Source organism: Python bivittatus, unplaced genomic scaffold (assembly GCF_059951505.1).
Source record: "Python bivittatus isolate LINGU-HERP-01145 unplaced genomic scaffold, Pbiv_v1 ctg000080_np1212, whole genome shotgun sequence".
NCBI classification, from domain to species: Eukaryota; Metazoa; Chordata; class Lepidosauria; order Squamata; family Pythonidae; genus Python; species Python bivittatus.
In genome coordinates, this window is record NW_028277035.1 from 58,863,586 (window position 1) to 58,891,335 (window position 27,750).

General features: G+C 38.8%; 2 protein-coding genes across 7 annotated transcripts in view; one reads left to right on the forward strand and one right to left on the reverse strand.

Annotated features, from left to right (window-relative positions):
* Window positions 1-27,750, forward strand: part of CACNA2D3 (calcium voltage-gated channel auxiliary subunit alpha2delta 3) — a 577,343-nt gene that overhangs the window by 474,336 nt on the left and 75,257 nt on the right. For all 5 annotated transcript variants that reach the window (XM_088134187.1, XM_088134188.1, XM_088134191.1 and 2 more), the window contains 7 exons: window positions 1,164-1,231; window positions 2,880-2,925; window positions 3,064-3,161; window positions 4,097-4,190; window positions 5,045-5,140; window positions 6,426-6,547; window positions 7,654-7,734. In XM_088134187.1, coding sequence (XP_087990313.1) covers window positions 1,164-1,231; window positions 2,880-2,925; window positions 3,064-3,161; window positions 4,097-4,190; window positions 5,045-5,140; window positions 6,426-6,547; window positions 7,654-7,734 — 605 coding nt within the window. The remainder of the gene's footprint in view (window positions 1-1,163; window positions 1,232-2,879; window positions 2,926-3,063; window positions 3,162-4,096; window positions 4,191-5,044; window positions 5,141-6,425; window positions 6,548-7,653; window positions 7,735-27,750) is intronic.
* LRTM1 (leucine rich repeat transmembrane protein 1) lies at window positions 16,264-27,704 on the reverse strand. Of its 2 annotated transcripts, XM_007430344.3 has the most exons (3): window positions 27,437-27,704; window positions 24,861-25,457; window positions 16,264-16,952 (listed from the first exon to the last, which is right to left on the reverse strand). In XM_007430344.3, the coding sequence occupies exons 1-3, from the start codon at window positions 27,441-27,443 to the stop codon at window positions 16,519-16,521; spliced, it is 1,038 nt and encodes a 345-aa protein (XP_007430406.1). In that variant the 5' UTR covers window positions 27,444-27,704; the 3' UTR covers window positions 16,264-16,518. The 2 variants fall into 2 exon arrangements, with proteins under 2 accessions (XP_007430406.1, XP_087990319.1); XM_088134193.1 differs by lacking the exon at window positions 27,437-27,704 and having other exon boundaries at window positions 24,861-25,491.

Sequence of the window (27,750 nt, forward strand, 5' to 3'; positions counted from 1 at the left end):
ACTTCATTGTTTAGGCAAAGCACAGGAGGCCTCAATAGCCCATCTAGATGAACATAGCCCACTCCTTTACTACTTAGGGAGATTCTCTAAGCTATCATTTTGGAAGGTTTTTGTATGGAGCGGTTGCATAGAAAACTAGAAGTTCTTCTAGTCCAAACTTGGATTCTCCTGATGCCTTGTGATTTTCATCCCACAAGTCAATTGTTCATGAAATAGATTGTGAATCCAGATGAGAAAACTGTTGAACCACCAGTGCAGTTTCCTCTCTTTTCTCCTCTTCTTCATCAATCTTCTCTTTCAAGTGGCTAACTTTCTTATGTTGTCTTAGCTTCATAGCAGTACATGTGACTTCAAATTCCACACATACCTTTTGTAGCATATTTCCAGAATGAAGCATCTGGTGAAATTTCTTCTCCATAGATCTACTCAGAACCTTCTCACATAAATTTGATATCCAACACACAGATTGGATCAGATTCCGAAGTGAGAACAATTTGCTTTTATCCTGTCGGTCTCATGTTGTCACCTGTACCACAGCTAAATCAGTACTTTAAAAAATGTAAGAAACATTTTAAAAATGTAACAGCTATTGTAACCCTCCATAGTGATGTCCTTGTGTGATAGTATTTTATGGGAAAAAGCCCATGGCAATATTGTTTCCATCACACAAATATTAAACAAAGTTAAAATATGTAAGCAAAAAATTATGCCAAGTGTGTCATTAGGCTCCGATTTTCACATTCTTGGATTTCCTTGCTCTCAGCAGCTCTGCTAGGTCCCACACTATCAGTAAGGATTATTTCTCCATACAGATGATTTTCATTTGTAGAAAACGACCTCCTCCTTTATAAGCCTATGGGCAGATTCAACTCTTGGCTGAACAACACTGACCTTGGTGAGTGTTCATTTTTGCTTGCCAGAGAGCGCAGGGGTTACTGCACCCCTAATAAATATACACAGTCCGTTGCTGCTGGCACGACAAACATGAAATGGCATCAAAGTGGCTGGTTGGGCAAGACATACAACCACCAAGGTCTTGGAAACAAAACAACATTGTTTCTAGAGCAGGAATTAAAACCTTAGGGAGTAATTATCTTTTCCTGTATTTTCTAGCTGTGTTTATGCCACAGTTTTTATGGTCTGCTTTTTGTTTATCTGCACAGTTTAGGTGTGGCTCTGTCTAGAGGACATGGCAAATATTTTTTCAGAGGGAACGTGACAATAGAAGAAGGTAATACTTTCTTGACTCAATCAGATTCCCATAAACCACATTAGTGGCTGATAATAATGGGCCCACAAATCTCCCAATCAGATTTAGCAATGTATTGTTCAACCCACTTGGTGTGTATTTCACATCTGTGTGCATGCGTGTGTATCTGTGTGCAAATGGTAAAGATTCTTTCAGTGTGAGCTCGACCCTTGACTTTTCTTGGCAGCAACACCAGAAGTGGTTTCCAATTGCCTTTTTCAGAAATACCTGTTTGACTTCCCAGTCTAGCATGCAGCCCTAAGATCTCCCATCCGATCACTATCAGAGTCCAGCCCTATAGCTCTGGGGGTTCAGTCAAAGTCCGCTAACGCTACCACTTGCTGTAGCTGAACTTACGTGCACATGATATCTAATTGGATACCTAATATGACACATTTTACATAAGATTAACAGGATACAGAAGTTTAAACCATTTAAGATTCATTGCAATAGAAAGAGAGAAGTAATCTGGATGCATCTTTATATTTTTTTTTCCTTTAGGGCATTCCATTCATCAGTTTTAATCAAAGCTCCAGGTCCCCTACTTTTTCCTCTGGAATTGTAGATAAATGCTTGCTGTCAAAACCTATGATTTTAATAATACTAGGACTGAAGCATGGATTGGGTCTGATTCTTTAGACAGCATTACATTGGGAGAGCTTTCATTCTCCTGCAGCCATGCAGTTTTGAAATCTGTAGTTACTGAACATAGCTTGTGGCTGCAAAGTCATTCATTTAGTCCTGGTGTCTCCAATTAAAGACACTTCAATAGCAAGTGATGAGAAAGACGGCTGCTTGGTATGCAGGAAAACCACTGCCACTTTGTGTAAAAAGGACTAGGTTAGACCATAGGGCGGACAATCTTCCATGCCACTCTTGGTGGTTCTTCCTGCCATTTATAAATTCCCAGGACCCCTACTCACCATTCCCTGATGTCCAGCTGATGCTCTGCCTCAAGTGATTCTGCTGCTATTACTAAGTAGGGATCTGGTTTCTCTTCAGATCATACAAATCTTTCCATTTTTTTTTTAATGATCCAGCTCCCAATCGCTGTTTCCCAACCCTTATTATTAGCAGTATGAAAACAGCAATCTAAAGCAGGGTTGCCTTTCTTTTAAATTGCAGTCTGATGTGGAATAAAATGGAGTGAACTTAAAGCTGGAAAAATAGCAAGCTGGGAAAAAAATCAAACTTGGCAGATTTGTTTATCCCTAACTATTTAGTTAAATCTAAGCAAGAGAAGATCATTAAGTACACAAAAGGACAGAAGTTAGACAGCTGGAAGACACCTGCATAATCTGCTGCTCCTTTGATTGTGGAGGAAATAGGTGCTGCAGTCTGTAAAGAAAGGGCAGGAGGACATTGGGAGGGAAAGCCCCCCCCCAAAAAAAGAGAGAGAGAGAGAGATCAAGACAGGAATGAAAAGCTGAAATAGAGGAACCAGAATTTCCTACCTATCTGTGAGTCATTGATGGAAATGTGACTTGCCATCATTCATTAAGGCATGTTGAGGGTTTTGTTGTATTTTTCAAGAAAGAAAGCTTCTCAACTCCCATGAATGTTATTCCAAGACAGAACTAGTGCTGCTATGTGCTACAAAGTGACTCTCTGTCATTTACCCTTTTTACAGGATTACATGATTTAGAACAGCCTGATGTCTCTTTGGCAGACGAATGGTAAATCTGCATGCAATTGCCTTGTGATATTCTTTCTGTCTGTACGTGGTGGGCCCCGTCTCCTCCTATGGAAAGACAAAGGGAGATCATGCTTACTAACATTTGTTGCTGTTATTTTTAACCACGCCGTGTCCTCAGGTCATATTGCAACACAGACTTGCATCCGGAACACCGCCAAATGACTCAACTGAAGGCAATTAAAAACTATCTCACAGGGAAAGAGCCTTTGCTTCTCTGTGAGTATCTTTCTGATCACAGTTGCATTCAGATGAATGTGGAACATTTCCTGAAAGAAATAAATTGTATTGGCCTTTTAAAGAAGGATGTCACATCTTTATTTTTAATGGAATAAGGCGCCCAAGACAAGCAACAGGGCTCCTGCCTCTTTAAGCTATACCTGCCTTCTTCAAGTCAACTATTAAGGGTTCAGGAGTCCTGTCCTCTTCTGTACCTGCCACACTTCACTATAAAACTGAGTGTAGCAGCATGCGTGAAAGTAAGTTCCCGTAAGTTCGCTGTGGAGTTGTATAGGGTTGCAGCCCACAAGATTGACTGTGTGGGTTCAGATGAGTGTTTAAGTCTCAGCTTCAAACCTTCCATATGCACAGTGCAGATAATTATCACGACCAGCCTTACACTGCAATCGAAAGGTAGACAAGAAATGCCTCATCTGCTTATGACAGTGTTGTCCAAACGTGGCCACTTTAAGATGAGTGGACTTCAACTCCCAGAATTCCCCAGCCAGCCACCCTAACCCCATGCTGGCTGGGGAATTCTGGGAGTTGAAGTCCACTCATCTTAAAGTGGCCACGTTTGGACAACACTGGCTTATGATAACAGTGACCTTCATAGCAGGCAATGGGGTAGGATGCAGTAGTCTAGAACTTACTAATGAGCATTATACCTGCCAGATGGAATAGATACTAGTTTCAAGACTAAAAACAGGGGATATTGGAAATTTAAGTTTTGATATGCAAAAGAGAGATGCAAATTTGGTTGCCCTTCCCTATCTCAAAAACAAATGGGGGAGGTGTCCATCATTTCCAGCTTCTTCTGAAATGGTTTTTAAACAATAAACCTGTAAAATTCCTACCAGTATCTGGTGCAGTCAGTTTTAGGGTCATAAGGAGATTCCATGCATATTTTTCATGAATGTTTTAAAATATTACAGGTGACAAAGAATTGATACAGGAAGTCTTATTTGATGCAGTGGTGAGTGCCCCAATTGAAGCTTATTGGACCAGCCTTGCACTAAATAAATCAGAGTAAGTGAACAAAACTTTCTTCCTTCTTCTTGCATTAATTTGGATATGAGCATGTCCCAGGACTGTGTAAATCCTTTGATAAGATGCTTCACTTATGAGCAAAATAGATTCAGGATTTGTGGCTCACAGTTGTAAAGTTGCCACAGAGATACAGATATAGACAATCATAATAAATGCAAAATACCACATAAAAGATCCTGTAAACATGCCATTAATCATTCAAGCCATATATTTTTGTGACTAAGGAAACAAAAATACCAAATGTGTAAAACAAAAATGGTTGGACTTTTGGCTTATTCAGCAGCTGTTCTATGAGTATGTGTATGTATATATGCTCATCATCTCAGTACAGTTATTCGTTTTTGGTAATTTGGTGCACACAAAAAATCTACTGCCCTCAAAGGCTGCTCCATTTATTGGAGAGGGAAATCAATTTCCCATCATTTAATTATTCAGATAAAGGCTTGAGGGTTTGTAATACATAAATGTAAATTATGGAAGTCCACCTCCACCTCCTCCTCCTCCTCCTCCTCCTCCTCTACTCTGACATTCTGCTTTACAAACACCCTGTATTTGTGCTGTCACAACATTGGAAACCTCACTCCTATCCACAAGGCAGGTAGGAAATGATACATCCATGTCATTTGCAGAATCTAACATCCTTTCAGCCACACCTTCACTTGGACATTGAGGGCATGTTTTAATTTTCATTAAAAGCTTAAGTTGATTGTTTAATTCGGTAAATCAATTACATTTGCAGCCCTGGTTTCTACATGTGTTTTGTGACCTTGAAGTAGCCATAAACTATTTACTTTGTAGAAATAGGGTGCTTTCATGCTGTTGCTATTTTTCAGAAATTCAGACAAGGGAGTAGAAGTTGCCTTCCTTGGAACTCGGACAGGCCTTTCTCGGGTCAATCTTTTTGTTGGGCCAGAACAACTAACTAATCAGTAAGTAGTAAACCAAGGTAAGGTAACTATACTGAGAAGAATCAGCATGCTTGGAACTGGATAACGCTCAACCTTTTCTCTCCATCTAGTGGTGGTATCAAGAAAAAAACTTCAGGGGGTTAAAGAAATTGCAAGTTAGGTGGGCTAGCTATGTTTCACAATTCTTTGGAAACTAAATAATAGTTCACATGAATTTCAAGAGATTCATAACAGGAGGAGGCGCGAGCTATCCTGGAGCCATGTCTCTATATCCTAGTTCAGATTTCATCTTTCAGAACAATTTCTTTTTCTAGAATAACTAGAAGTGCCATGGAATTCATCACTACATTATAAATCCTCTTGCATGTGTATGTTTGATTCTGGTATCAGACATATTCTTCAGCATGTCATTTTTTTCTGCTCAAAGTCTTTGGCAAATAAATATTACACTGACATGACATGCAAAATGCATGGACAGGATATATATCACATTTGTGCATTTAAAAACAATGGTGGGATTTTTATTTCAAAGCAATCATGGATACTCAGGACTGGAACATTAACTCCACCTGGCATTTTCCTTATTGAAATAACACACATGCAACTTATCTACAGAGGATAAATTAAATCCATTTTTATTAAGCTGGCTTCTGCTGAAATAAGTCAGGTTTTGAGGAATGGGGATTTGATCCCCTAATGGCATCTGATATGCTGGAAGAAACACACGGTGGATATTACCCATTGATACTCTACATATAAAAGTAAAGTGAAACTCTCTCAGGCTGAGCTTCATTTCTGGCAACTGCCTAGCGTGCACTTCAAATTGAAAAAAGTCCGACCAACAAATAAAATAGCCCTTCTTTATTCCTGCTCTGTCTTTCTGTACTTGAATTGGTTATTGATACAGGAGAGGATTCCCCTTCGCTATCTCCGTCTTTATTTTCCCTGGATTCCCATTCTTCTGTAATAGAACAAAGGGAAGTAGTAATGGCAGATGAGAAAGCCTCTCCTCTGCCCCCCCCCCCCCAGTGTCTTTTTTTGCTGGGACTACAAATCTCAGAACTTGGAAAATGATGTTCACCATCTTATTTACACCAGGGAGAAAGTAAGCCAGTGGGGGCTTTACAGCATCTGATTTATTTAGGTAGCCAATTTATATGGCCACCCATCTATCAAAAATAACTCTGAGCAGCAAACAAGAATAAAACACAATACAGTTATATAAAAAAAGTAAGTAGTTAAGTTGGATGATCGGTGAAAAACGAAATGAAAAAAGCAAACGTTTTATATTTCCTTCTGTTTCAAGAGACTTCTTGACAGCTGAAGACAAGGAGAATATTTTTAATGCGGATCATTTCCCACTTTGGTATCGAAGAGCTGCTGAACAGATTCCAGGAAGCTTTGTCTACTCCATTCCATTCAGCACAGGTTTGTTATGGAATTACATTTTATCCTGCCGCTACTTTTTAACCAAAATCATCTGGTTCAATTTGGGACTTAATATCACTTTGCATGTCAAAACATGACAGGGAATGCCAGTTTGCAAGGGAGAGTTTTACTGGTAACACTACCGAGGTCTTTTTTCTGAAGTGCTTTTCCAAGGTACCTAGCCTCCATCTTCTATTTTCTATCTCCATCTCCATCTCCATTTTCTAGCCTCCATCCATCCAAGTACCTAACTAAGCCTGAACCTGCTTATTTTTTTCAAGATCAACCAAGGTCTAACAAGGTACATACAGAACTTCTTTAAGACTGTTTTTATTTGTCATGGAAGTACTTAGAATTGATCAGGTCTAAAGCAGCAAGAGGCACTTTACCGGTATACATACTAGATGGATTCCTCTGTATCCTTGTCAGGCTCAACAGGAAGCCTGTGGGTTTTATTCAGATCCAAATACTGGCATCTGGAGAGAGGAGGCTTAACTTTTTCCCCCGTGATGCAACCCTCTTCTCTCACGTAACAGCAACGTTTTTAAAAAAAAAAATGGTTCTAGTTGGGGTCCCTCTTTCTCTCCCTCCCACCCTTTTCTTTTAAAACAAAAATAAAAACTCTTGATAACTACAAAGGGAAACTGACTTCAGGAGGTTCATGGCTGGGGGACAAAGGAAAAGCACCAGATTAGCACCTACATTTTCTTTAATGTAAAATAAGAAAAGAAAGGGAGCTATGTATTACTTATCCAGTGGAACATTTCCAATTCTAGTATAAGGTGCAAGAATTGGATGGTAGTCCATGGATAACCTGCATCCCCACCCCCAGTCCCACGTTTCCAGCCCCCAGAGAATCGGCAGGTTTGTGCTGTTTGAAACAGTGGCAAAACGGCCCATTTCCCCAGTTTTGTTACTTAAACCTTGAAGCTCTTAGAAGTCCCCCCCAATTAAAGGAAAAGCATGCCCCCAACTTCAAAGAAACTGCATACTCCTGATTCAACATGTCAATCATTCAAGCCTTTGTTGTCGGGCGCAATTTTACAGCTCTTGCCATACAGGGTGAGAATTTGGACTTGAACATCCATTCCTTTTCATATTTATAGAAACAGCCAACAAGAGCAATGTGGTGACAGCAAGTACTGCCATACAGCTGCTGGATGACCGAAAGTCACCTGTAGTAGCAGGTAAAAACACAACTTCTTTCATATATCAATGATTTAAACAGGATTTGTTTCTTCATAGGAATTCTCACTTAAAGACAATTTTGGAAGAAAGTTCAGTCATTCACGATTTTGGAACCTAACATTTGGAAGGCCTCTTCTCTTTAAAACATTTGTTCCTTAGTGTCTTGAAGACAGAACACCTTTGATAAATTGGGGAACCAACCAGATTATAATCATTATTATCAATAAACATCAGTCTGGGAAGCTCTGTGGTATCTCAGGTATTTTCTCCTAGATAAAATGTCAGTTAAATTGGTGCACCTTCATTTGGCATCTCTGTATTTATTTAGGTTTTTAAAATGTATTTATAGATGGTATATTTAAACTTCTTTATAGACCACTTCATTTTGGTAGTGCTCTAGGCTATAAATAAGGATAACAATAATAATAGAATATTAATATAATAAGGGAACAATTAATAACATCATCACGCTCTCCTATTTTGGTGACTCAACAAACTGTTCATTTCCCAAGGGTCTTCTAGAAATGCCAAGCTTTAACAAATCTTGGGTAATTATGAAGAGAGGAGCCACCCGCATCTCAGGAGCAAGCTATTCCAAAGAGGGGAGCCCCCACTGAGAAGGCCTGCAGTTGTGCTCCCTCCCCTCATACATCATGATAAGTGGGCCTCTCAGGAGGCATCCTCTGTTCACCCAGGCTGGTGGGCATAATCTGTCTGAGAAAGACAGTCTTGCAGATACCCAGACCCAAACCATATAGGGCTTTAAAGGTAATAACCAGCACCTTGAATTGCAGTTGGAAACAGACCCGTAGCCAGTGCAATTCCTGTTGCAGTGATGTTTTGTTGAGATCATCAGTAAGCATATGGGCTACTGCATTTTACACCAGCTGAGGTTCTACATAGTCTTCAAGGGCAGCCTTATGTAAACTGAATTATAGTAATTCATGTGAGAGGTGTAAATGTCATACGTGATCATCCTCAAAGCATCCACAACTGGCACACTAACCAAAACTGGGCAATGAATCTCCTGGCCACAGCCTCAACCTGTTCTTCCAACAGAAGATGTGTGTTCGGGAGAACCCACACCTTGCTTTTTTCAGGAGACCACCATTCTATCAAAAGTCAAATTTGATACTGTCCCAGAATCAACGGTCTTCTAAATTAATAGTCATCCCCTCTTGGCTTAGATTGTTTCTCCCCATGCAGACTCTGACAGTCTTCATGAACCAGGTCAGGATTTCCAGCACTTCTCCTCTGAGGCTTAGGGTGGAAATACATTGAAGATACTTCACCCCAGACTGGTGGATGGCCTCCCATATTAAACAGTTGCTGATGTAATATAAACATTGCAGTGTATGCAGTTGGAGTGCAAGAGGACACATGACCAGTGCTATAAAAAGGAGCACTGCTTTTTTAATGAATTATTTGTTCTTGTTCATTAAAGTGAGATGGTTAAATCAATGCACGTGCACCCGCACACACACACACAGGGAGATTAAGGGGGAGAAAAAACTTCCATTAGCACACTTTCTCCTTCCCTTCCATTATTCCCAACCACTAACTGCTACTCAAAAGTTTATACTTTTCTCTGAAGATCTTTTCTTTGAAGATTAAAAATGATTGCTTATATCTATTTAAATAATTTCATGTTATCTTTGTTCAGTCTCTTAGCTCTTTTTCTTAGAAGTTGTATTCTAAATATCTGAATCTGCCTTGCTTTATAATATGTTGTACGCAAGGGAGCCATTCCTGCTTGAATTTAAACTTCTGTTATGAATATACACTATGCAGTTTTGCTATTGCTGCGTATTGTCCAGTTTTGGACTCCAAAATTCTGGTATTGTTGACAAGGTTTAACTTTTCCAGTATTGTGCCAGATTGGTTCTTGCCGCTATCAGCATGTATCTCAGTAAATTATGGTACTTCTTGTTTATACTCTCTGGAATTATTCCTAATAAAAATGTTTGTGGCTTCAATTCAAATTTCATTTTAATTTCCTTCCAATACTTTTGGGTTTCTTTATAAGAACACCACATATGATAAAATGGCATTTCCAGCATTTGTTATTTTATGACTTGTCCAGCCTGGTAATCATTGAAGGAATTATATACTGTCTATAAAACATCTTGTACCAATTTTCTCTCACATTGTAGCTTGGGGTGAATTTTTTTATTTTTTCCATAGCTCTTCCTATTGTTCCATTAGAATTCCTCTTTGAAATTTTGCATCCATTTTATCATGTAGTTTTTAATTTGTTCTGCCTCTGTATCATATTTCAATAACAATTTATAGATGCACCCCAATAAATAATCTTTTCTATAAGTGTTTCAAATTCTGTCACCTTTCTCAAGGACGCTCTTTGTTTCTTAAGATCACTTTTCATTTTTCCAGTAATTTGCATGTACATTAACTATGGTAAGTTCCTATCTTCATTGAGCAGATCTTGCTATGTCTCTATCCTGTTTTCTGGATCTAAATGTACCATCTTGGCATATGAGATCAAATATTTCTTGCTGTAATTATCCTTAAAGCAAAAAGCATTTGACAGGGATGCTCATGGTGAAACCGCTGGACTTATCCTTATTCTCAGAGGATTCCAAATTTTCAACAGACTATCTTATATGTCCCTTCAAAATCTTTTGTTCTTTTCTTTCTTGGTGCCATAAATAACTGTGAAGTCCATTACCTAAACCAGCTCCTTCTATCATTTATGTTCTGCTGTTAGGAAATGTTATCCATTCTGTTATCCATGATGCACAGCTTGTTTAATAATATTGTTTAAGATAAGGAAAAGCATGTATACCTCTTTCCTTTGAGTCTTGTAAAATTTTGAATCTTACTCTCATTTTTTTTTCCCACTCCACATGAATCTATTAATTGTTCTGTGCCAATCCTGCTAGGTTTTGTCTGAGGTTGGAAATGGTCCCATTTGAAATAAAATGGTCATCATGAGTAGTATATTCATTTTTATTGTTGCAATAAGTCCCAGCCAATAAAGTTTTAAATTTTTCCACCTTCTGAGATATTGTTTTATTACTTTCCATAATTTGTTATAATTGTTTTTAAATATATCTTTGTTTCATCATGTCAAATAACACCCTAAGTATTTGACTGGCTCTTATGTAATCTCACAGCCTGTCTCTTTTTCATCAAGTCATCTTCTTCAGAAGTTAAGTACTTTGTTATTATCTTTATTTTTTTTTAATTAACTTTGTATCCAAAACAGGGCCAAAATCGTTAAGTATTTTCATTAGCTGCCTTATAGAGCTTTGTGGATGCATAGACATTAGTATCACATCATCTACATAACATTTCAATTTGTATTTATTTTATTTTATTTTATTTGGATCTTGTCCACCAGGACTTCCAAAGCAATTATAACAGTAAGGGAGAAAGTGGACACTCTTGTCTTGTGCCTTTACTTAAGAAACTTGCAGAGAGTGTTCCTTTCACTATGATCTTTGTGGTTGTCATTAATATATGTTCTCCATGCAAGTTTTGAACTCTTTTCCTGGGTTCATTTTATCTAAGTCCTTTAGTAGGAAAGTCCATTCCAAATTGTCAAAAGCTTTTTCTGCATCTAAAAATATTACTACACCTTTTTTTTAAATTGCTGATGTGTTCTAATGTGGTTATTATAAACTTGTTCTTGTCTTTCATCTTTCTTTTTGGAATTCAACCTGTCTGATCTGTATGTATGATTTTGGAAATGTGCTTCCACATACATTCAGCTAATATTGTAGTGAATATCATATAATCAGCATTCAGTAAAGAAATTGATCTGCACAGCTGGGGTTTCTTCAGATCATTCTCTTCAGAGAGTTATATATGCTTCTTCTTGTCTTTGGTACAGGTAGTCCTTGCTTAACGACCTTTCGTTTAGTGACCATTCAAAATTATGATGGCACTAAAAAAAATGACTTATGACTAATGCTCAAAGTTACAACCATCACAGTGCCCCTGCGGTCATGTGATCACAATCTGGGCACTTGGCAATCAGCTCATACTTATAATGGTTGCAACATCCCAGGGTCACGTGAACATCATTTGCAACCTTCCCAGTTGGCTTTCAGCAAGAAAGATCAATGAGGAAACATGTGATTTACTTAACAACCACATAATTCACTTAATGACCTTGGTGATTTGCTTAACAACTGCTGCAAAAATGATCATAAAATTGGGTCCAGTCACGTGATGGTTTGCTTAATGACCATCTCGCTTAGTGACCTAAATTCCAATCCCAATTGTGGTCATTAAGTGAGGACTACCTATATTGTATTTGTCACTTGGATTTCATTCATCATCCTCAAGAGCAGTTCCACCAGTTCTTCCTCTAGCTTTTTTTTTGGAATTGTGCTATTAGCCCATCTGTATCTGGCACCTTTCCAATTTTAATTTTCTTTATTGCTTCTCTGATCTCCTGAATTATAATGGGTTTGCTTAATCTTTGTCTGTGTTCTTGAGTAAATTCTTTTTATTCTAAGTCTTTAATGTATGTTTTCAAGCCTTTTTTGTCTATTTTGTGCTTAGAATATAATGCTTTGAAAAGTAGTGCAACTTCTCCTGTGATTTTCTTTCTCATATATAACAGTTTGTTCTCTTTCTCAGTTGCTGTTATCTTCTCTCTCATGGAGTCCTTGGGGTTCTCTGAGCTTGGTTGTTTTCTTGCAAACATTTCATTACCCAGCTTGGTAACATGTTCAGTACTAGAATGGAATGGAGTTTGCTCTCTGTTTATATACAGCGGCTTGCCCTGCCAGTGTTGGTGGGTCTCCCCCTCCCCTGGAGTTCCTTGATTAGGGTATTGTTCACTGCTTGATTGTATGTCTGGTGATAATCTTGGTGTTAATCTCTGCTTAACTGGGTGATGATTGCTGGTGAGGAGATGTTCTGGTCTTTTGTTTTCCTTTCTATTGTCTCTTTTGAATAGTGTATAGATGCTGTTTATCTCTATGTGCCTGTTGATGGCTGTCTTGTCTGAATACCAAGCTTCCAGGAATTCCCTCGCATTTTTGGATTTAGCTTGGTCTAAGATGTCTCCCAGTTGAAACTATTTTCTTAGCTTATTTGCATTCTCAAAATGGTTTTGTTTGACCTATCTTTTGAAGTACTTCTGTTTCACTGAGGCAACATTTTTAACTTGGTTAAAAAGGCAAGATTAGCTTAGTGGTCAGTCTAATTGTCTAACTTTCACAATGCAGGGTGTTGTTGTTGTTAGCCATTCAGAGCAAATAGCCACATTTTATACAGACACAAACAACTAACTCTGTGTGTGCATGAAGAGCTGAACCCGAACCTGAAAAGCTGTGTGAAAAAAAATTTTTTTTTCTTTACACAGTAGTAATTACTGTCAGAAATGTATTTACAAGCCAGTACAGTTGCAATAGCTTTTAAGAGTACGTATGTAGATTTTAATTAACAGTAGCATACCTTTCAGAGAGAACAAAAGTAACGATATCTTTTATGAAGTGAGATCTTTTAAAGAACAGGAGAGCCAGGTGAGCATATTAGTAGATGCTCCAAGTCTCTTTCGCTGTGAGAGCATGCTGATCATCTGGTCGGAGTGTCATCAAACACTTTCCTTTCACAGAGGAAAATAACATATAATTAGATACACTGGCTTGTGAGAACAACAGGTGTTTTCCCTGCCATGTCAGTGACTTAGAACTGTCTGTCTTGTTCTTTGAAACCAGTATAGTTTGCCAGAGTACAATGAAACTAAAATTACATTTAGAAAACCCAGAGGGTGCTACATTTATTGATTAAACATTGATAAGGGGATTTTGTAAAATGCCTTTTTTTGAAAATAGAACTGTGCAAAGTTATCTAACAATTATCTCCCCATCTCCATTTCAATTTTCCATCACAAGCCTTGATTCAATTCCTGCTTTTTCATTCCAAGAGGCTGAAATTTGGAAAAAAAAAATCCAGGTGTCTTCTTCCTTATGTAACTTCATTGAATAGCATTCTGAGGGGATATTTATTTCCGTGGCTAATTGGTGATTAAATGAACCAGTAAATGTACTTTCCAGGACCTTTGGTACAACTCACTATGAATGCCCATAATCTCCCCAACCCTTCACCTTTCCCATTTTCCTGCCTGCTATGATTTACCAACATTGCAGCTGTTGTTACCTTCATGCAAGGCCATGTGATCTGTCTGCAAGACCCATGGAACTTGGTGATATTCTGCCTTGTTGCACTGGCCAGGCTCTGTGGTTCCTCATTCTTACAGGGAACAAAGTCATTTAGGAAATAGGCTTCTTCCTGCATGATCCAGTGATCATAGACAGAGCCCTCCTGGTACAAAATTTACAGTGTCCAGTGTTGTGGCTTCAGCATTAAGCACTGGATCTTGGAAAAACAGCACCTTCCAGAACATCAGCAGGAGCTGCAACATTGGTAGGTGGTGGCTGAGAGTTCAGTATTCCCTTTTTTAGCAATCTGATCTGCATCAAGGTTTTGTTTTCATATGTGCTTATAAATGTCTGTTTGCATAGCCTCTTTCCTGACTTTGGTGTGCAATCTCTAAGGCTCCAGTTGCACACTGATTGGCTGTACTAATCATATGCTTTCTGATTCATTGTAGTAGTTGTCCTTTGTACACAGAGGCATGTAAGTGACCTCTCATAATGATTTATCCTGTTAGAAGCTGGGAAGGGACAGTTATCTAATTTCTCCAGGGAAAGGACTGTAATGGCAATAGCACAGCTGTTTTCTTCTGTCCTAAGGTGTATCTGGGTGGCTTCCCTCCCTCACTATTGCAAATGGAAATAGGAACTTGCTGGCAAGTTGGCCAGGACGTTTAGCGATGGGAAATAATTAGTGGTTCTTGCAGAACTCACAACACATGGTGACTTTCAACTTCGTTGTCTCTAGTTTAGCATTAAATATCTTATGCTTCAGCATAGAGGCTTTTCATTTGTTAATGTTAATTAACATTAGAAGGTTGAAATGTTAGTAAACATTATTGCAAAGTAGTTGTCTGTGGTGCTATCCATGGGCTGTCATCGTAAATGTGCAATCTTATAGGAGTTTATGGTGTTGCTTCTTTATAAACCAAGGTTTTGAAAAACAGAAGCTCAAATAGAAATGGGGATGTTGAAAGAAGGGCGCCCCAAAAAGCCATGCATAATGCAGAGCTGGTATGCAAAAGGTTGCAATATTAATTGCGGTACCCAAATCCAGCCTGTTGGATTTGCTTGTTGGCAACTCCGAGATAAAGAAGAAAACAGAAGAGTTGTTATAAAGGTGCCCCTTGACACTTACTTAGATAAGCCCACCCGAGAGAGATGCTGCCGGCTTCCTTTCCCCAGACCCTGGGAAATTCATTTCCTTACCACCCAACCACTGTGGCTGCCAAATCATGAACCTCTCATCTCTGAGATCCATGGGTTCTCCTTCCCCTTTAATAATACTAGGCATATTCCCAGTAACAGAACCAGTAAGTAACATCCCGGTACTTTGAAATTTGCACTGAGGTCTGGGAAGAGTTTTTTTTTCCCTCTCTCTTTAATTTCTCTCTGGAAACTAAATACATCTTAGAAACAGAGGAGAGTGCGACCTAGCAGATGGAATAATAACAACTGTTTTGTTTCTGCAACTGCTGCTGGTTGCTTGGTTCCCAGAACTTGATTAAAGAAGGCTTGCAGCATTCCAGGATTTGCCTCCTGAATCCCTAATACTTTTTGAGTATTGGTATCTGGAAAAAAATTAAACTAACCACTATGAGTAGCTTAGGTTAAAAAAGAAAACCCTACATTTATTTTAAAGTAATTTTTGCTCTGCCCATACATGTATCCCCTTTCTTCTTTTCATTGTGCATGCCAGTTAACAAGACAGAAATGTCAGTTAAGTAGCGTTTCTCATTTTGTCCAACCTGTCTGGAAATCTGCCTGTCTGATTGTCTGAGATTTGTAGTTCCAAAAGAACTTTACTTTCAGAAGTTCATTTATGGTTATTAACTTGTTTCTCTCTGATCAACAAGCTTTTAGGGTGTGATTTAGGGATTAAACTAGAAGTTTTGGTAGAAGACCTTAAGCAGGACCTCAAAGTCACTTTTCAAACCTAGCTCAGAAAGGCTTTTAAAAACAGTTGAAAGGAACAGAGAGGGCTTCATCTTTCCTCCTAATACAGTGTTGTCCAAACTTGGCCACTTTAAGATGAGTGGACTTCAACTCCCAGAATTCCCCAGCATGGCTGGCTGGGGAATTCTGGGAGCTGAAGTCCAGTCTTCTTAAAGTGGCCAAGTTTGGACAACATTGTCCTAATAGATTTATTAAGTGGCCAGGAATGAAAGATTTAAACACCCTTCATGGGATGGGAGAGAAAATCCAATATCTCTGTCTCTATTTCTATCTACCTGTTAACTCCATTTTAATACAATATATGGTTGATCCAGAGATGTGCTTGGCCTATTTTCTTTCCATTTCAAGAGATTCTTTATAAGAATAGGCTTACGTGAAAACACTCTGGAATATGAAAAAGAATCAGACCAGGGCAAATTTATTTATTTATTTTGCTAGGCATATATGTTGCTCCAATTGTTCACCAACTCCAAGAGGTTTACAATCCTACCATATGTAAACAGGATTAAAACACTATGAATAAACCAGGTAAATATCAAACATTACATGTTACAATATTTCTGTGCTGAAGAATATTCATGTACAAAGAAAATCAATCCTCAGGATACATTAAACCTATTTCAATACGCTACTTGTACTAGCGAAAAGAAGAACCACAACCACATTTCCTTCGGGTAGTTCAGAGCCATCAGAAACTCAAGCCAATGAATTCTCAAATGGCTCTTTTTCTTCACAACTCCCCTGCTCCTTGCCAGGGTATGAATTTTCCTGGTGATATTTTGCTGTAATTACAGCATAGGCACAGCCATACACTGCAGCAGCCAACATCATGAGGCATATGATCCCACAGACAACACCAGTTATAGCCACAGTGGCAACTGAATGACGCAAGCTAGCGGGCCGTGGCTTTGATTTAGGTTCACAGTTTGCGCGGGTACTATTTCCTCCATATTCACTGGGGTGGGTGTGCTTCACAGAACCTTTATGCTCAGAGTTGTGATGCCAACAAACGTGGTGAACGTGAGAAGCTGTAGGGGGACAGGTCCCATACAGCTCGTATGGAATTTTGAGGAGGTCCTTTCCCTTCCGGTTTTCAGGGATTGAACAGATGACTTCATCGCTAATTCCTCCTGGCAGAAAAAAGAAAGATATATCTTAACTCTTGGTACTTCAGAAGAATTTGAAACTACTGATTGACTAAACTAATGTAGACATTTATTTTTCTTCCTGCATTAGAAATTACAAGTACATGTTGTAAAAATGAAAATATTAGTCAAATCATATATTAGTCAACCATTCAATGTAAGGTTATTTTCTCATCTACTCTGGAAAAGGGCCAACCCTAGAAAAATGTTTAAAATAGTAGTACATTATTATCAGTTATACCACTATAATTTGTTATAAAAAATCTAAACTAAAATAACCAAAGTCTAATTCATCACATATTATAGCTGGATTCACATGTCACACGAACCTATGGTCAGCAATGTGGTGCCCCTGAGCACATCAGTATCATATGTGGTAACAACAGTCTCCTATATTATTTTTTTATAAAGAATATTCAAAATCTTGCAAGATTGCCAAATCTTGGAAGGTTTCATACAAGATATTATATAATTGCAGGAACAAAATCATGAAACCCTTTTGAGATTTGGCAATCTATTAAAATCTCAGCTACACACCACACAGTACATAAGCATAAATTTGGGCTACACCAGGAGGTGAGATAAAACAAGCCAGCCATTGATTCAGGATAACTAAAGCAGATTTCTTTGTTTTTATCAATTTATATAGCCACCCATCTCACAACAGTGACTCCTGGTAGCTGATAAAGTTAACACTTAGTAAATCAACCAAGAACAATAACAATAAATATACATATAGTGGCTGTTGAGGACAAGAAGTCACAATAATACCACCCATCCTGACCCGCACACCTAAGAAAACAGTCATATTTTTAAGGCTTTCCAGAATGCCAGCAGAATCAGGATTAACTGGATCTTGGGGAGGGCAGGCCCTGCATCAGAAAAGGCCCACTTCCTAGGTCCCATTAGATTATATTCCTTGATAGATGGGACCTGGAGTATGCCTCTTCTGTAGAATCTAGTGGGGTGGGTAGAAACAGAGAGGTGGTCCCACAAGTAACCTTGCCCTTAGCCATGAAGAGCTATATATACGTGACATGAAGTATCTTAAATTGCTCCTGGAAGCACATTAGAAGCCAATGTGGCTTACAGAGCAGAGGTGTAACATGGATGTATCAAGCAGCACTCATACCTGCCCACACTGCCACATTCTGGACAAGCTGAAGCTTCCAGATTCTCTTCAAGGACAGCCTTACATACAGTGTGTTGCAGTATTCCACTCAAGAGGTGACCAAGGCATAAGTGACTGAGCAGCACCTCCTGATCAAGGAAAGGGTGCAATTGGCAAGTTGTAACTGTGCAAAAGGCCTCCTGGCCATGGCTGCCACCTGTTCCTCAAACAGCAGCTGCAAGTCCAACTTGGAAATTGTGTACCAGTTTTGTATGGGTTAATGTCACCCCATCCAGAAATAAAGATGGCAAATCACTGAATGCATCAGCTAAAATATCCCCCAGTCAACACACAGCAAGAAGGCTAGACAGAAAGGTAGAAAATAAGAAAAATATTTTCCACTCTTGTTTCTCCTGTTTTCATAAAAAAGATAACCTAGTAACAATCGCAGAGTCAGCGAAGCAAGTAATCTAGGTTCCATTCCAAAGGCACAAGAAAATACAAATATAAACCAGGTTGGATGATAAGCAGTCAATCCAAGGGTCCACAGCAGGCTTCTAGAAAGTAATCCAAGGATTCAGGGCATTCCTTGCTAGTCATGAAAGTATGCAAGTAATTAATATTGTTTCCAGCATTGTTACCCTCCACAGATAGCTTTATACAACAGGCTTCAAACTTTCACCCCCAACATAGCTGGCCTGCATCCATGGGTTTCCACAGGGGAGGTCAAAAAGTCAAGCATGTGATCCCCAAGCCCCATCCCATGCATGCAAATATGCATAACACATGTAAACAAATAATGGGGCTTCAATAACGGGTCACAGCTGCCATCTTGCCTTTTTTTTAATCCCCTCACTGTGGTCACCGGTGCATGCAGCTAATGTAGAATGCAAGTCTACTCAGTAACAGTAGTGACTCTCAAACAGGCCATGATTTTCAGGGAGCTTTTCCTTGAAATCTTGTTCTCTGTGCCTCTTTCTTTTTCATCCTGGCTGTACCATCGCTTTTCCAGGCCTCCTGTCACTCTGAGAAATTCTGGCCACCAATATCATGTTAAAGGGGCCAATTCTTTCTTTCTTGCTGAGCCCCGATTCAATATATTCATTGGTTTTCAAGGCCTCCACTGGCTCCACCCCATCTTCTGAGGATGAGTCTTTCATGAAAACTATGATAGCTTGAGATCTATGTCCAAAATAGTTAAGATGCATTCAAATTTGCAGAAAGATTTCATGTTAAACTCTATGCCACATCAACGTGCTACTAGCTTCTGTTCCCTGAAGGATTCCTTGAAACATACAATTTGAACAGGGGTGCCCAAATGTTTGCACGTGATGGTGTAATTGACAAATGAGCACTTGAATTACTTGGGTGTGTGCAGGGATGGAAATTCTCCTTGTCTTCTAAAATAATCATTATGACTACAGGTAGTCCCCGGGTTAAGAATGCCCAGTTTAAGGATGATCCATAGTTAAGAATGGAGCCTGTTGTAGCAAAATTCAAGTTAAATGCACAATGGTTCCATTTCATTACACAATAATACTTATACAATAATATTGTTCCAGTTTATATACAAATTCGACGTAAGGACAAACCTTGGAAATGGAACTCGTTCTTAAACTGAGGAATACCTGTAGTCATAGTGATTACTTTAGAAAACAAGGAGAATTTTAATTTAACTAAAAGGGGGAAGAAGGAATAAAAAGATTCAGGGAGTGAAATTATACATTTTGCAGTCCATCCAGATCTTTCCCCAATTATTTGTGCAGGTACCCATAATGGATGTCATCTATATTCTTGTATAGTTAAAATACTGTTTCCATCCTGGATTCCTAATAGGAAGTACTGGAATCAGTTTCCAAAAGAGGAATGCCTAGGAATTCCCAGTTTTGAATGCAGAAAATTCCTAATGAATGAATGATTAAATAAATCTTAATTGTTATATCTGCTTAATAGCTTCCTAAATTTACCTCAGGGAAATAAGCATTTTTAATCATATTAACAAAATTTAATACTCTTTACTTTCTCTTACTTTGTATCAACATAATCAGAGAATACATGAAGAGAAACCAAATTATGTTCAATGCAATTTGGAGAAAGAAAGTGCTATGAAATCCACAATTTGCCAGCCTATTTACTAGCAAAATTATCTGTTTTCTCTATTAATGATGCCTAAATCCACTAATATTTGCACGTATACTTGAATGTACTCTCTCTCACACACATATATATATTAATAGCTCTATTAGAGAACTACATATCATTAACAGAGTGAATGATATCTAGTTCTCTATTTTGCTAGAGGACATTGTTAAAGAACTATACATAAGATAGCAGAATATACAATATATACTTTCCCCAAATTTCACTGGAAATAATTTGATTTTTTAAAAGATGTATTTCTTCATTAGCTGTGACATTAGCATCCAGGATGATAAGTTTAGCTGAATCTATTCCTCTTTCCTATGCAGAATATACTCTCTTTTAATATTGACATAAAACTGATAAAAGCAGCTATCTGAAATATGGACTGGCTTGTCACCAGTGTGAATGTCTCCCAAAACTGCCTTCCCTTTTAATTACATCCAATGGAAGCGATGGGTTTTCTTGGAAAATGTACCTTAGTAATTACATGACTTATGTAATTGTTATGTGTATTATGAAACATGAAAATGTGGATTAAAAACCCTTGCAAATAAATTTAAAAAAAAACCAAATAGATTACTTTACAATTCTACTAATGCAAATAGTAAAATATCTTATTGCTACTGTTCCTCACACCCCTACTCTTAAGTTTGTTTCCACAAGTCTGCTTATAATCTAGTCATTGATTGAAATAAAGTTGATTAATTGAAGTCCTACCTACTTGGGAATGTAGTTAATTAAAAGTTCAAACTACCTGCATATAACTGCTTAAACTACAGATCCTCAAATGTTGTGATGCCATGGCCCTGTAAAATAAATGATTTTGTGCCACTCCTCCACGAATAAAACTGAATGATATGCTAGATGCCATACCAGAAATCACCAAATCATAGAGCTCTAGTAAATTTAAGATTATCACACCCAAAACAAGAATTGATAGGAAAGGGGAAAATACAGGTAAAGTCCTATGCAGTGTTCACTTTCCATAGCTTGTCAACCTAGAGTTGCCAAGTGGATCTGAAACCATCCTGGAGATGTCCTTCTTCTAATAACTGTATGTATTTGATCATCTTACAGAATGCACATGTCACAAATAGCAAAGTCAAGACAGTAACTTCCACCCACAACCCTGCTCTGTAGAGCTCAAGTAGCTTTCAGGACAAAATGGAACATTCTGCTATTTGAAGGGAAGAACAGTTGGAAGAAAATCTGCATGAGAATAGTGCCTAGGGAGGGATGGGGAAACATGTATATACAGACATAAAAATGTATACCAAATGTGAAGGCATGCAAACAAGGAGAGATGGAGAATATAAATGCTAATTATAATCCTACCAGTGTATGGAAAGGGCTGGATTAAAAGACAGTGCTGAGGCACTGATCATAGCAGCACAAGAACAGGCACTATGCACCAGAACCATAGAAGCAGAGGTCTACCACACTAGACAAGACCCAAGGTGCAGATTGTGCAGAGAGCCCTCAGAGACAGTCCAATACTTAGTGGTTGTAAGATGCAAGGCAGGAACAGCATACACTGAACGGCACAACCAAGTAACTTGCATTGTGTACAGGAACATCTGCACAGTGTATAGGCTAGACCCTCCAAAGTCCAGATGGGGGATCCCACAGAAGGTCATGGAGAATAACAGGGCTAAGATCTGGTGGGGCTTCCAGATCCAGATGGACAGGCAGGTACTGGTCAATCAACTAGACACTGTAGTAGTAGACAAGCACCAGAAAACAGTGGTGGTGATAGAGGTAGCAGTGCCAAGTGACAGTAACATCAGGAAGAAGGAGTATGAGAAGCTGGAGAAGTACCAGGGCCTGAAGGAGGAACCAGAGAGGATGTGGAAAGTAAAAGCCAAAGTGGTCCCAGTGGTGGTAGGAGCACTCGGGGCTGTGACTCCTGAGCTGGGAGAGTGATGCCAACAGATCCCAGGAACAACATCACAGCTCTCTGTCCAGAAGAGTGCAGTGCTAGGAACAGCTCAGATACTGTGCAGAACCCTCAACCTCCCAGGCCTCTGGTAGAGGACCCGAGATTGAGGAAGACACATACCACCCACAGGGGTGAGAGGGATTTTTATATTGATTGATTATTGATTGATACAAGGGAGATGATAGAGAAAAAAGCAAATACAGATTAATCTACTTATTATGTCTAGGATGCATAAATATTTTTCATGCAAACTTGAGTAGGGGAGACATTTCCCTTCATCTCCACAAACCCTTCCATATCCACTAAATGATTCCTATGCAGTTAAAGGTTGAGAGGAGGGAAAGAAAAACTCTTCAGTGGTTGCCTTCTGTGTCTTTTTAATCTGGCTCAAGATCTTGTCATCATCATCATCATCATCATCATCATCATCATCATCATCATCATCATCCTTTCTGAAAAGTGTTGGAATGAATGGCAGAGAAGTGACTGCAAACACACACACACACACACACACAACCCTAGGAAGCATAAGGCTTCGCACCCTTTCATTTACAAAGACCCCTTGCCACTTACATTCACTTTTCCCCTCTGAGCCTTTGGGTCCCTGGGCAGAACCAGAATGCCACCATCCAATAACATGGCACTGTGTAGGCAGGCATGTCCACAGCACCTTGGGCGTGCAGGAAAGGAGCTTGCACAGCTGATCAAGGTAAGCTCAGCCTCCCCTCTTGAGGATGTCACTAGGTCTGTTTTAGCCCATCACAGTCAAGGAGAAGAAAAGCTGTGACAGTACAAGTAACCTAGGCTATCTTTGTGGGCACAAGAGTGGGTGGCCAAAAGCTGAAAAAGGAAGGGTGTTTGAATCCCAGCTCTGGCAGCTCCAACTGTTCTCAAATTTGCTTGTGATCCCCCAGGTCATAACCATGGCGTCTTTTTATCGAGCCTTTCTCTAAAATCCTCCACCAATGGAGCTCTGGAAATGTATTGTTATATAAAAGGGGTCTTTTCAGTGTAGGCCACCTTGTTATAGAATGCTGGCTCTATCCAAAGAGGGTAATGAAGAACCTGTGTTAAATCATTTGCAGTGTCAGCTGAATACCTGTTTATGTCCCCATCTTAATTTTTATAAGAACAATCTGTTCTCTATTGTTTGTTTTTTTCTCTTGTTCTTTTATTCTGTTTAGTGAGTAACTGACAAATAGAAGTTAAAAACATACGATCTACATTTTACACTTTTGTCAGTTACCCAGTGAATTTCTGTTACTGGGTATTTTGTAAGCATTATAAATAAATATGTATGAGCTCCTTAATATGTATACTTTATATTGCAAAAAGAGCACACATTTTTCTTTTACACAAGTAAACACAGAGAAGTTATATAAAAAATATCCACACATGCACTCACACATTAAGTACCGTCAAGAGCTGTGCAACTTATATCACACACAACCAGCATCATTATTTATTCATTTATTAATCAAATATATAAGGCTACACATCTATCCAACTCTGGGTGGCTAGCAATAGTAAAAAAAAAAATCAACAGGCATAACATGCAAACAAAACCCAGGTTGAGGTCTCCTCATTAAAAATTTCAAAAAAACGCCTATGCTATACATTCACACCAGAGCTCCAGAAACTAACAACCTGGCCCCAATGTCTGGGGAAGAACTGGGTGTTCACAGCCTTCCCAAAGATGGGATGTTCAGATCTTTGGGGGGAAGCTGTTCCATGACAGAGAAGCCCCACTTCTTAGGACCCACCAGATGACACTTCCTCATAGAGGAGACAGGTTCATGCCCACTCTGCCAGATCTGATGGGACAGGCAGGAACCATCAGGGAGAGGTGGTCCCATAAGCAACCTAGCCCCATGCCATGCAGGGCTTTAAAAGTGACAACCAGAATCTTGAATTGCACCAGGGAAGCCCAGTACAGTTCACGTAGCAGCAGTGTTTCATGGCTGTGACGTAGTGTGGCCAATACTGCCTGTGCCACTGCATAGTGGATCAGCTGAAGCTTCCAAATGCTTTTCAAAGGCAGCCCCTTGTACAGCAGATTGCAATAGTTCAATCTGGAGGTGACTAAGGCATGAGTGACTGTGAGCAGTGCCTTCTGATCTAGGAATGGGTGCAATTGGCACACAAGATGTATTTGTGCGAAGGCCCTCCTGGCCATGGCTGCTACCTGCTCTCAAGCATTAGATGACCTCATCTATAACAATGGTTTCTAGGTTTTGTCCAGTATGTTGGATGCTGCCCTCAAAAATGGGTAGGGGCCCAGTTTTGGGAAGGAGGCTTTAGATGTTTTAAGGGGAGCAATGGTTCTCTTAAGCTTAAAGTATGGATTTTGAATCCCCCCAACATTACTAATACCCACAAATGCAGAGAAATGGTAATCATTTTTGCTGTCACCCATTCTGGGATGGGCTTTCAGGATCACCACATATACTGGCAGGCTATGTACATGGTTCCCCCCTGCAGCTGTTCTCTTTGCAGCTCTAATCTACAGATTCTATAAGGTTTGCTACCCCATGCCCGGAGGAGAAAGTGCAGATGCTATGGACTAAACCAGGAAGTTAAAAGTCCCCACTATCATTAGAAAAAGCAGCTTTGCATGTTTAGATGTTTCCTTGAAATACAGTTAAGAGAAGTTAATGTTGTTGGACATACAATATATGTGTAATAGAGGAAAGTGACTCACCGTTGTACAGAAAGCTTTCCAGCCATAATTTAAGCCCAACGATTTGACAATTGCATTGCCAGAAATTACCCTTGAAAAGAATCATTTTCAGATTTGGCAGTGATTCTAACAGAACTCTGTCAACTTCCTGAAGTTGGTTATATTTCAAAGATAATAAAGTAATGTTCTCTGTCTTGTTTCCTAGTGTTCTAGGAAGCCTTGATATATTGTTTGATGATAAATCTAGTTCTCTTAGATGTGGTAGAGAGCTAAAAGTCTTATTATCTACATATGTAATGAAATTATTTGTTAGATTTAGAATCTGCAAATGTTCCAGTCCTTTAAATGTTTCAGGTAATAAACCCGAAATAGAATTATTAGATAAGTCCAGAACTTTGAGAGTCTTTGTGCCCCTAAAGGTCCTTTGACTGAGTCTCTGGATGTCATTGTTTGACAAAAATAATATTTGAGTTCCAGCAGGTAAGTGGGAAGGAACTTCAGCAAGTCCTCGATTTCTGCAGTCCACTGTCTGTGAAATTGGATGACATAGACATGTGGGGGGACAGCCGTTCACCACATCTATCAGTATGATGATGCTTGAAACAAAAAGCAGTGAACCTAAAAAATAAGAAAATAACTGCCAATGTTGCATTTAGCTTATTGTAGCGACACTTAATCAGAGTTTTCTAGAAATGTGCAGTTGTATATCAGAATAGAAGGCTGAATAATAACAATATTGTTCAGTTCTTAATGCCCTCTACCTGGGATATGGAACTACTTTTAGATAACCCTAAGAATTTAAATGGAATTACTTTTCATTCTTTATTAGAAGTGCAATTAACTTTTAGGATATTGTACATTTGGATAAAAATACATATGAATGTGCAATTAACTTTTAGGATATTGTACATTTGGATAAAAATACATATGAATGTGCTCAAGTGATTATAAGCAATCATACAAGACTAGAAAACATTCAGTGGGGTTTTAGGGAAATAAAACTATAATTTTTCTTGTAATAAAACTGCAGGTCGAAATGGCTGTTTGAGGAATTTTACATTCTGCTTTGCTTAGCATTGAGTAGACCCTGAAAGTTGCCAAGGGCTCAACAGGATTATGAAAAGCATTTAACTACTTTCGCTTAATCATATGAGTGCTTTTCATTTTCTACACAACACCTTATTCAGTTTGTCTTATGATCTGTAGGATTACTTGGTCATCCCCATCTCTGTGTGTGTGTGTGTGTGCCTTCGAGCCAGTTATTAACTCCTGGTGACTGCCTGGACTAGTCCCTGCAGTTTTCTTGGAAAGATTTTTCAGAAGTGGTTTGCCCTGGCCTCCTTCCTATGGCTGAGAGGGTGTCACTGGCCCAAGGTCACCCATCTGGCTTTGTACCTCACATGGGACTGGAACTCACAGTCGCCTGGTTTCTAGCCTGGTGCTTTTAACCACACCAAGCCGGCTCAGTTCATCCCCATCTAGGGAATACCTAATAACTTGGGTACTTTCCTGCCTTCAGAACTTCCATGTTTACTTCAATGAATTTGTTCAAATTGTTAGGTTGTACTGAAAAACTGGCAGGAGAGAGGGAATACCAGCCATAAGCAAGTGTGGTCCCTCCAACAGTTTTGAATTACAACTCCAGTTCCTGAATTCTTATTACTCTAACTGGGACTTATTGGGAGATCAAAATATCTAGAAGAAATCAGATAGTCTACCTGTGCTAAGGATACGTATATTTAAGAGAATTGACTCCTGTGGATTAAACATGATGGAAATGTTTAATAATTCTTTCAATTACTATATTTTATAGTTTTTGCATATTATCCATTTTTCTTCTAAAATCTATTTTTTTTCTTTTTAAAGAAAAGGTAAAGAAATGCAGTACTTTACTATGACCTAAGTAAAGGATCCTGCTATTTCATAACTAGTATTTCTCTTACATCATTGCTTATGTAGATGTGTACAGTATAACAACAGAGGATCAGGCAACTGTGGCTAAAAATCTTATAGCCATATTTTCCCTATGACCAAGTAATTAAAGGTTCCTGCCTCTTTTCAAGATAATTCCTGAAGCTTATTAATTATGCTTGTAATAATTAAGGGCTTCAGTTATGTATATCTACTTCTCAATAAGGTAAATTCTGTTGAATATCACTTAGTAAACATGCAAAGGACTGAATTTGAAATCAATTATTTAAATGTCTAAGAAGATGGGCAGGTCACTGAGTCTAAATTAGTATTGCTAATAGGACTGGATACTTGAAAACCTCTGTATTCACAGCTAAACATGTCAACCGTCAAATGAAGCCCTTCACTTTCTGAAATTAGCTTGTGCATCCATCATTAAATATAATTCAGAAAGTTAATAATATTTGAATGGCTCTCTCAAATATTTTCTTAGTGTTTCTGAACACTGAAATTATATAAGAAAGGAGATGCACTTTGTATCGGTATGCCTGGCGTGCAACTATTTGCTAAGGTATGAAAGAAATACGTGGCTTCAAGAAATACCAGGGACTGCTAAGAAGTTAAATCAATGTTTCTTTGCTGGACAGAATCTTTTCACAATAGTTCCAAATAAAAACATGTCTTACCATTCATGGTTCTTCACTTGTCAAGTTTGCAGAAGGTTCAGTTCAATTTTTATGAGAAGCAGTGATTCTCTCTAACAGAGTTGCCGTTGCCGTTTAGAATGGTTTTGTGTATCCATCGATGCCTTAATTCATAAATTACTATTCTTACTACCACAGAACCAGTTAAGTGAATCCATATAAAATGCTGTCTCTTTTTTCCATTCGATTATGCTTCTTTCTCCATTTCAACTGTGCTTTGCTGTGTGCAGAAATTTTCTCTGCCTCTTATTCAATCAACGGGACTTGCAAAGTGTCTGTCAATTTGTGCCGGACAG